This window comes from Orycteropus afer, unplaced genomic scaffold, assembly GCF_000298275.1.
Source record: "Orycteropus afer afer isolate SDZICR_OR568_19922 unplaced genomic scaffold, OryAfe1.0 scaffold00153, whole genome shotgun sequence".
In the NCBI taxonomy this organism is placed as follows: Eukaryota; Metazoa; Chordata; class Mammalia; order Tubulidentata; family Orycteropodidae; genus Orycteropus; species Orycteropus afer.
Genome location: NW_006921740.1, coordinates 6,438,900 through 6,450,272, shown reverse-complemented (window position 1 = coordinate 6,450,272; position 11,373 = coordinate 6,438,900). Strand labels below are relative to the sequence as shown.

The following is an 11,373-nucleotide window of genomic DNA, read 5'->3' as shown; positions in this document are numbered from 1 at the left end:
GAAAATCAGACTTTTGGAGAACTCATATCCTCCACTATGGCTTGACAGCTTCCTAAGACAGACTCTTCTGATAACACTGGTGGTAGCAAATACGATTTTTTGGCAGGGGAAATAATTAAATATGTTAATATTTGAGAATCTGCATAACTCAATTCAATGAACCCATATTTTCAAAATGATTAATTATGATGTTACAAAATTATGCATGGGTTAAAGATCCATTCAAATGGATTTTAATAAGTACAAAAAGTTCAAAAAGATTTTAACAAGTGCAAAAATATTCCATAATGTAACTAACCTTTAAAAAACTAACACTTGTCAGGTTTTTGTGTATCATCAAGGAATATCTACAATTATCTGAAAAAGTTATTAAAATATCCCTCCCTTATCCAATCACTTATCTGTTTGAAGTCAGATTTTCCTCATACACTTCAACGAAAATAATGTATTACAATGGAACAAATGCCGTATCAGATACAAGAATCCAGCTACATTTTAGTAACCAGCTTATTAAAGAGATTCCTAAAAATGTAAACCAATGTCACTTTTCTTGCTAAATTTTTTATCTGGAAGATATATTTTTCATTTAACATGTTATTTATGTTAACGTATAATAAGATTATTAGTGTCATTTTATAATAAATTAATATTCAAAATTTTCATTTTTAATATGGTAAATATCAATAAATAAAAGTTCTTTAGGGTCTTGGGATCAAAAAATTTGAGAAACTCTCTTTTATAAGTTATACTGAAATATTTATATCAGAAATTATATGGTATCTAGGCTTTGCTTAAAATTAATTTAAAATAATTTGAGGTTTTTGGGCAGGAAGAGATGGGTTAAACAAGACTGCCCATGAGCTGTTAACTGTTGAAGTGGAGTTCATTAAACCATACTGTATTTATTTTTTTAAGACAAGGAATGTGCTTTTAGCTTTAATGTCTATTAAATATGTAGGTGGGAATCACAGCCCAAATGTGGGAACCAAACTCCTATATATCATTCTATTTTCTATGTTTGCCATTTTCCATAATAAAAGGCTAACTGATGATGATGATGATGCAACTCTTACCGAGATCTACCCTCCATGGGCTGTCTGTTAAGGATCTGAATAGGTCCTCTAGCACGAGAATGAATCTTATCATCCACCATATGCTTCAAACGTTGGTAATAAGTGGGGCCAATAAAAATTTGTGATGTGATTTTTCGACCAGTGAATCCATTGTACAGGACCTAAAACAGGCACATTTTAAAGCACAGACTTAAAAATATTAAACAAGAATATATAGGTACAAATTATATGATTCCATTTACATAAAAATCCAAACAGAAGAAACTAATCTATAATGTTAGGAGTCATGGTAGTGGTTACTTTGAGAGAGAAAGTAATAATGAAAAGGGAGCATGTCGTAAGAAGCCTTCTAAGCCTAGAGTGTTCTGATCATTTTTTTTTTTTTGAGCTGAGTGCTAGTCACACAAGTATGTTCATTCAGTTGAAATTCATCAAGCTACACATTTACAATTTATGCAAATATTTGAAGTATGTGTTATATACTTCAATGAATGGTTTAACATTTTCAAGAAAAATGAAATCACAGGCATACAGAAAAGAATACAAGTAACACATGACTAATGTGTAAGTGCAAAGATACCTCATTTCCTCTGAGATGGTAGCCATACTCTGATAAAAGGTTAGAAATCTTCTGCACATTAACAGCATCATTAAATGGAGTGGCATCACCAATTTCACCCTTGTTAGCTGATACCTTTAAAAAACAAAGCTGTCCTTTAAATTCTGCTTTCTTTTTCCCCCTTAACAGTCATGTATAAATAAAAATACATTTAATGAAAAAAATGCTTTCTATGAAAGGAAAGATTTTGAAATTAAAATCCATGTATGGACAGCTGTGGTATCTTTAAGTTCATTTTATTAATATCTTACACAAAGTATTTATAACAAACTGATTTAGCTAAAAAGAAAAACAACTCAACTATAATATGCCTTCAAATAGGAAGATATCCATGGGCCCAAGCACAAAAGAATGAGACTCGCAAATACTTCCAACAGCTCAAGTCACTTTAGTACCCAAAAGCCAAACCATTTATGTTTAAGGTTATAGCCACTTTATCCTAACAAGATACTTAAAAACAGAAAACCTCCACTAAAACATGCACACACAGCTGATGATATAACTCTAAAATAATAAATTTCACAATGAACTATCTACCAATGGATTAACTCTTCATCTACAGAAAAGAACCAGGCAAAAGGAGAACTAGATAATGTACTGTAGAGGTTAGGTGATGTAATAAATTTTACAAAGACTGTGACTTAGCCATAACTTCTCAAACTTCTAAAATAAAATAGGCATAAAACCAATTTGAAAGAAGGAAAATAAATACCACACTTTTTCCAAAGTACTCTGACTCAAAATGAGAAATCATCTATCATCATTTTTAAGAAACTTCAATTTGGGGCCTATATTTTCAAGAAAATCTCTTACCTTTCCTTGAAGACATTCAATCAAGTGACCAATAGTCATACGAGAGGGGATGGCATGGGGATTTATGATGATATCTGGAGTGATACCTTCACAGGTGAAAGGCATATCCTATAAGGAAAATTATAAAAAGAGATTTAAAGAAACTTAGATCTCTTACTCTTAGCTACAAAACAAAAAACGAGAACTGAGTCCACACTAAACTTTTCTATTCTGAATTCTGCTTAACGTGGTGTTAGTAAACACTAACATTAGAAAGTCAAATCTTTGACACTTTTGGGTTCTCAAAACAAATTTTAATAAACTGTTCAACAAAACTCTGGGGTAGAGGTGAGAGAGATAAAGCCACCTACCTCTTGTCTATACTGAATACCACAAGTACCCTTTTGACCATGTCGACTAGCAAATTTGTCTCCAATTTGTGGAATTCTAACAGAGCGTACCTGAAGTCATATAAAAACAGGTTAACTGAGTCTATGTAGCTTATGTTCTGTAAGTAGCTACATGAACAAAGGGATATATACTCACCCTTATTTTACAAAATTTATACCCTTCCTGGTTGAGAGTTACCATCACTTGATCCACAATGCCCGTCTCACTAGTTCTGAGGAAAGTGCTGCAGTCTCTCTTGGTATAGCGTCTGTTAGTGCTCTCCAATTCATCTTCATTTTCAGGCAAGGTGACTGTTTTGCCTATAATTACATCATCTCCTGATACACGAACCCCAGGAGCTATCAGACCATCATCATCTAGCTTGTCATAAATGGCATGCCTCATACCTGGCAGGAATGAGATACATAATTTTCTGAAATGGTATTACCATATAAAAAGATTAAAAACCACATTCATAAATCGGTTCCAATTTAGAAAGAAGTCATATGAGACAAAGGTTACACCATAAAGTGTTTACTAATAATATAATTCCATTAATCCAAATATTATAAACTATGCCAAACTCTAATACCATACTCTATATCAAGAAAAAACACTGGATTGAGTGTTAGATATTTAACTTCTCCCATGACAGACATTGCTGGGTAACTTTGGATAAGTGTGCTACTAGAAAGAGTATCCATGTCCTCTACACACATCCTCCCACAGAAATTTTGGATTTCATTTTATATAATCTCAAATCCACTAGGCAGCAATTCATTGCTACACAAAACTATCTGCCAGAAATGGAGTAACAGGAAAATGTTTAATAAAAAAGAATGCATTTTATTTCATCCAGTGCTGTTAGCAGCCATATTTGTAGCAGAGATACCTCACATACCTGGGACATCCTATCTGTCCCACTGTATATACAGTTGTTAAGTTGTGTGAAAATAAATTACAACAATGGGGAAAAAAAGAAGTGTGTTTTCCAAAAGAAATATTAAGAATTCAATTGGAGGTTGGGGGGTAGTACCCATGCAAATATATAAACTGAGGAATAAAGTAAAAATGAGAACGTGGCTCAGAGACATGTCCCATGAAATGGCGTAACCGTGCCAATTTCCTAAATATGCTACTAACGCAGGACCCATAAGAGGAAAGGTCTATAGCAAGCCCACTCCTAGACGCAAATACTTTTGGCAGATAATGTATTTTTTCTAAAATATGAGTTCTTAAGAATGACAGAGGAATGGCAACTCCTTAAAAAGTTAAAATTAGAAATACCATTTAACCCAGCAATCCCATTCCTACGTATATATCCTAAAGAAGTGAGAGCCAGGACAAGAACAGACATATGCACACCCATGTTCATCGCAGCACTATTCACAATAGCAAAAAGATGGAAAGAACCTAAGTGCCCATCAACAGAAGAATGTATACCAAACTATGGTACATACCAGAATGGAATACTATGCAACACTAAAGAATGATGCAGAATCTGCAAAACACCACATAATATGGATGAACCTGGAGGACATTATGCTGAGTGAAATTAAGTCAATCACTCAAGGACAAATACTGTATTAGTTCATTATTGTAAAAAGTCAAGGGAAAGTTTATATATGGAAGGAAACTTTGTTGGTTATCAGGGGTGGGAGAGGAGAGGAGGAAATACTGCCAAAAAAAAAAAAAAAAAAAAGAATGACACAGGAGCACCGGTGGTCAGTGGTTAAGTGCAGACACCAACCAAAAGGTGATGGTTGGACCCCACCAGCTGCTCTGTGGGAGAAACATTTGGCAGTCTTGCTTCCGTAAAGATTACAGCCTTGAAAACCCTACGAGGCAGTTCTACTCTAGCCTATAGGGTCACTATGAGTTGTAATCGACTTGACTGCGGTCAAGTGGACGTTTTTGGTTAAAATGATATGAACACATACCCTCACATGGAAAAAAAAAAAAGAAAAGAAAAGAAAAAGATAAAACCCAGCAAAACGAATTAGGAAAGATAATCAAAGTCATCTTTAATTTCCAAAAATTAAATGTATCACTTACCCTGGCATGTTTCACGTGTGGGCTTCTCAAAAACTTCTTCTTGATCAAATCCTTTTTTAGACTCCTGTTCTTTATAAGATCGATAGAAAACAGACCTAAAAACACATGATTCTAAAGGTAATTTCTAATTTCCTTTAATAAAAGGGCTTAGAATGTATCAGTAATTTTCATTTCATTGACATCTGGCAGACAATTTAAACCATGAATGTGAGGCAAAGGTTACTATTAAGGATCAGAGTTAATCCTAAATGCTATCACATCAGCCATGCATGTAGTGCTTGACCCATAACCTCGACACAGCTGGAATGACCCTACTCCCACCTGAGGGTCTGCTTGAATTGTCCACTGGAAAATTCTGATACCAAACTATAATGTCTACCTTCTTCTAAATTCCCTGTTTTTTTAACCAGTCTTCAAATGCCATGGATTTGAGATCAATCTGTTTGTCAGTATTATGTTAAAATTGAAGCGTGATAGATAAAAAAAAATGAAAGGAAGATACAGCATAATTTTTAAGGTACTTATTTAGCTTCCAGACTAAGACAGACTAGGAAGAAGGATATGGAAGGTCTACTTCTGGAAATAAAAAAAAAAAACTGGCCACTGAAAATCTTATGACTAGTAGAGGAACGCTGTCTGATACAGTGCCGGAGAATGAGCCTCTTAGGTTGGAAGGCACGCGAAAGAAGACTGGGAAGCCTCCTCCAAGTAGTTGATCTTAATGTAGTGGATTGAATAAAACTTTCTGGACCTTCATCTGCTGACGGCACGACTCAAAATGAGAAGAGATACAGCCATTAATAATCAGCACAGGGAATGAATGGAGTATGAATCTAGAAAAACTGGAAGTTGTCAAAAATGAAATGGAACACATAAAGATCAATATCCTAGGCATTAGTGAGCTGAAATGGACTGGTATTGGCCATTGTGAATCAATCAATCATGTAGTCTCTACTGTGCCTATAATGACAAATTGAAGAGGAATGGCCATATTCATCACCAGAAAGAACACTTCAAGATCCATACGGAAAAACAACAGTCAGTGATAGGGTAATATCCATATGCCTACAAGAAAGACCAGTAAATATGATTATTATTCAAATTTATGCTTCAACTACTAAAGTCCAAGATGAAGAAATTGAAGATTTTTACCAACTTCCGCAGTGTAAAATTGACCAAATATGCAACCAAGATGTACTTATAATTACTAGTGACTAGAATGCAAAAGATGGAAACAAAGAAGACGCATGGTAGTTGTAAAATATGGCCTTAGTTATGGAAATGACACTGGGAGATCACATCACAGAATTGTGCATGACCAATGAGTTATTCATTGCAAATACCTTTTTTAAACATAAATGGTGAATATACATGTGGACCTAGCCACATGGAATAACATAGGAAACAAACTGACTACATCTGGAAAGAGGAGACAGAGAACCTCAATATCATCAGTCAGAACAAGGTCAGGGGTCGACTATGGAATACACCACCAACTGCTCATATGCAAGTTTAAGTTGAAGCTGAAGAAAATTAAAACAAGTCCACAAGAGCCAGAATATGACCTTGATTTATACCACCTGAATTTAGAGATCACCTCAAGAACAGATTTGATGCACTGATTACCAGTGACTGAAGACTAGATGTATTGTGGGATGACACCAAGAACATCACATATGAAGAAATCAAAAGTCATTAAAAAGACATGAAAGGAAGAAAAGACCATAATAGATAACAGAAGAGACTCTAAAACTTGCTCTTGAATGGAGAGTAAATAAAGCAAATGGAAGAAATGATGAAGTAAAAGAGCTGAACAGAAGATTTCAAAAGGCAGTTTGAAAGGGCAAAGTAAAGAATCACAAAGATGGAAAATCAAAGGGGAAGAACATGCTCAGCATTTCTCAAGCTGAAAGAAGTGAAGAAAAATTCAAGGTTTGAGTTGCAATACTAAAGGATTTTAATGGCAAACTTAGGAAGCAACAAAAAAAAAAGATGGAAGGAATAAAATACACACAGTCACCGTACCAAAAAGAACTGGCCAACATTCAGCCTTTTCAGGAGAGAGCATACGATCAAGAACTGACAGTACTGAAGGAAGAAGTCCAAGCAGCACTGAAGGAACTGGTGAAAATCAAGGCTCCAGGAATTGACAGAATACCCACTGAGATGTTTTAACAAACAGATGCAGTGCTGGAGACACTCATTTGTTTACACCAAGAAATTTGGAAGACAGCTACCTGGCCTGCCAAATGGAAGAAATCCCTATCTGTGCTCATTCCAAAGAAAGATGATCCAACAGAATGCGGAAGTTATCAAACAATATAATTAATATCACACCCAAGTAAAATTTTGCTGAAAGTAATTCAAAATGTTGCAGCAGTACACAGAATGGGAACTAACTGCCAGAAACTCAAGCTGGATTCAGAAAGACATGGAAGGAGGGATAGCAATGTTGATGTCAGAAGCATATTGGCTGCAAGCAAATACCAAAAAGATGTTTACCTGTGTTTTATTGACTATGCAAACGCATTTATCTGTGTGGATCATAACCAATTATGGGTAATACTGAGAAGAATGAGAATTCTAGAACACTTAATTGTCCTCACAAGGATCTATGTGCACATTAATCAAAAGGAAGTCACTCAAACAGAACAAAGGGACAGTGCATGGCTTAAAACCAGGAAAGGTGTGTCAGGGTTGTATCCTTTCACCATACTTATACAATCTGTATGTTGAGCAAATAATCAGAGAAGCAGGATTATACGAAGAACACAGCATCAGGATTGGAGGAAGACTCATTAACAAACAACCTGTGATATGCAGATGACACAACCTTGCTTACTGAAGTGAAGAAGACTTGTAGCACTTACTAAAGAAGAATTATTGACGAATAATTGATGAAGATCAAAGAGTACAGCCTTCAGTAAGGATTACACCTCAACATAAAGAAATCAAAAATCCTCACAACTGGATCAATAAGCAACATCATGATAAACAGAGAAAAGATTACAGCCATCAGAGATTTCCTTTTACTTGGATCCACACTCAATGCCCAAGGAAAAACGAATCAAGAAATCAAGCAACATATTGCATTGGACTGTTGTTGTCATATGCCGTTGAGTCGATAGCAACCCCACCTTGGGTTTCCAAGGTGGTATCACTACGAAAGTAGATTGCTCAACCTTCTTTCTGAGGAGTGGCTACTGGGCCTGAACTACCAGCCTCTGGTTAGCAGTCAAGTGCCTTAGGCTACCAGAGCTGCCTGCATTGGACTAATCTGCTGCAAAACACCTCTTAAAAGTGTTTAAGAGCAAATATGTCACTTTGAAGATGAAAGTGTGCCTGACCCAAGCCACAGTATTATCAATAGCCTCACATGCATGTTGAGGGCCAGACAATGAATAAGGAAAACTGCAGAAGAATTAATGCATTTCAACTATGGTGTGAGCTAAGAATACTGAATACTGAATGTACCATGGACCACTAGAAGAACGAATAAATCAGTCTTGGGCGAAGTACAGCTAGAATGTTCTTCAGAAGTAAGAATGGCCAGACTTTGTCTCTCATACTATGGTCATGTTGTTTGAAGGGTCTTGTCCCTGGAGAAGGTTATTGTGCTGGGTAAAATAGAGGGTCAGCAAAAAAGGGAAAGACCCTCAACAAAATAGGCTGACACAGTGACTGCGACAACAGGCTCAAGCACAGAAACAATTGTGAGAATGGCACAGGGCCGGTCAGTGCTTCATTCTGTTGCACACAGGGTCGCTGAGTCAGAACCACCTGGATGGCATGTAACAACATTTATGACTTCTAAGATCATGGGTTTATTTTTATTTCTTCGTTAGATGTTTCTTTTTACCTATATGCAAAAACGTATTTGCTTATAAAATATCCCCTCCCCGCTAAAAAAAGGCTCAAAATATTAGCATCTAAAAAATCCTGAAAGATAAGAAGCATCTTTCATTTGTTTGCAGCCATCTATCAGGCCTCTGCTTTCTGAAGAAAGGCTTGATTTCACCACACTACATTCTACATTGGCATCTATTTATCAGCTTGGGCATCATAAAGTTGTCTTCCAAATTTCAGGAAAATGTTATGTTTTCTGTTAGATCAAAATGTCTTCTAGTCTAACCTTCAAAACCATTAACAAGTTTGGATATATACAAGTCAAACTTCCTTCTAAAGAACTTTTCATTATTATTATTATTTAAAACAAGTATTTCCACTGTACCCATGGTTTGACAAATGTTATTGAAAACTGACCTGAAAAAGCCTCGATCTACAGCTGAACGGTTCATGATAACAGAGTCTTCTTGATTATATCCAGTGTATGATGCAATGGCCACAATTGAGTTGATACCTGAAATGCATTTAAGAACACAAATTAAATATCATCCAGGAAACAAAAGAAAAACTGTCCCGTTCTTCTACATTAATTTTATTTAATCATATGTGCCATAGATACTGGGATATTGTTATCATGGTAAATGTCTACCCCTCCAGGAATAGCAATTTGTGAGGCAATTATTCTGTTAGCTAACTGCTTAATTCAAGCAAATCCTTAGTCATTTCCAATGTTTTCATTCTTATAATCAGTGATTATATATGCAAGTTACCACATATTTATAAAATGCCTCCCCAAACCAAGTTTAACGTTCCTCACAGCAACCCTGTGCCATAAACAAGGTATAAGCATTATTATTCCCATAAATCAGAAAAAAACTCACAATCTGTCCATGGTCCCAAAGCTAAGAAGTAAAGGGATCAAGCCCCAGCTCCCGGTCTCCTGATCTCTGACTTTTGATTTGAACCTTCTACTCCCCTATTCCTTCTCCTAGCCCTGCTGTGTTCCCAGGAGGTAACCCCTTCATTCCATAACCGTTATTCCAAATATCTGGGCAAATTTAAGATCCCAGCTAAATTTAGCTTAAAGCAGAAAACTTCCACATAATGTTTCTAACAGTTTTTATTTAGCTTAGAAGCCCAAACTCAAGGGAAAAAGAACGTAAGGGCACAAACTTTGGAATCAGACCAGAGTTTAAATTGTTCCTTCATGTATTTAGAGTTGTACAATCTTGAACAAATAACTTAAATCTTTCTTACTGTGTTTTCACATTGGTAAAAGAGAGATGATAAACAACCACTATTACTAATCAGTTTACATTTATTCCTTCCTTACTAAATAACAGGCATCAAACCATGAGATTTAAGTGGCTGTAACCAATCATCATAAAAGCTTTACGAAGTGTACTATTATTCTCACTTTCCAGGTGAAGAAACATCACGAAACTGTCATGATCCTTAGAGATAACACCTTGGAAGGTGTTTCCAACAGCTGAATGATCAATGTTAAATATTAGCAACGCTGTTAAAAATACCTGTTAGTTCAAGGACTATCAAAAACAATCAAATTCATTGCCACTGAACTGATTCCAACTCACAGGAACCCTGTAGGACACATAGGATTTCTGAAGAAGAAAATCTTCACAGAAACAGATTCTCACTGAGTAGTAGTTGGGTGTTTGAACCACTGACCTTTTGGTCTGTAGCTAAGCACTTAACTACTGCACCACCAGGGCTCCTTTAAGGACTATAAACATGTGAAACACAGGGTTAAAACCTACCTATCAGTCAGGTACAGACATACCTATGTTTTTCAGCTTTGTTAGCTGAGAAGACCTAGAAATGGTAACATTCTAATAGCACTGAGCACACCTACCACCCAAATTTTGGTTTCTAAATATTGTTTCTGTTGTTAGCTGCTGTCAAGTCGGTCTCCTATGCACGGCAACTCCATGTGCAATGAAATAAAATGCTGCCTGGTCCTGTGCCATCCCCCTGATGGGTTGCAGATCAAACTTATGATTCATAGAATTTTCACGGCTGATTTTCTACCATCCTCCACTAAAAGGAGAAAGACTGAATCAAAGTTTAGGGCAGAGAAAGCACAACATGAGACAAAACATAAGAAGCCACTTAAAGAATGATGAAGACCTATTAGCAGTCATCTTGAAACTGCTCCCACTAGTTGAACCTGGGACAATTTGAGCACCAAAATGGAAGGAATGATAGAATTAGAAAACAATTGTTGTTCTTGTTGTTATGTGCCGTCAAGTCGGTGACTCATAGTGGCAACTCCTTGGGTTTCCGAGGCAGTATCACTACGGAAGTACATTGCACCATCTTCCTTCTGAGGAGTGGCTAGTGGGTTTGAACTGCCAGCCTGCTGGTTAGCAGTCAAATGCCTTAGGCACTACACTACAATTGCCAATAGTAAAACTATGGGTTAATAAGTACTAAATAAGCACTAAACTACTGTTGTTGTTGTTGTTATTATGTGCCGTAGAGTCAGACCCGACTCATAGCGACCCCTCCTTGGGTTTCCGAGGCAGTATCACTACGGAAGTAGATTGCCCCATCTTCCTTCCGAGGAGTGGCTGGTGG

General features: G+C 36.3%; 1 protein-coding gene across 1 annotated transcript in view; it reads right to left on the bottom strand.

Moving 5' to 3' along the window:
* POLR2B (RNA polymerase II subunit B) overlaps window positions 1–11,373 on the bottom strand; it is a 103,914-nt gene that overhangs the window by 11,156 nt on the left and 81,385 nt on the right. The window contains exons 17-23 of the mRNA XM_007946228.2: window positions 9,193–9,289; window positions 4,930–5,024; window positions 3,031–3,281; window positions 2,856–2,945; window positions 2,506–2,613; window positions 1,654–1,767; window positions 1,074–1,234 (exon numbers count right to left, since the gene is read on the bottom strand). Coding sequence (XP_007944419.1) covers window positions 1,074–1,234; window positions 1,654–1,767; window positions 2,506–2,613; window positions 2,856–2,945; window positions 3,031–3,281; window positions 4,930–5,024; window positions 9,193–9,289 — 916 coding nt within the window. The remainder of the gene's footprint in view (window positions 1–1,073; window positions 1,235–1,653; window positions 1,768–2,505; window positions 2,614–2,855; window positions 2,946–3,030; window positions 3,282–4,929; window positions 5,025–9,192; window positions 9,290–11,373) is intronic.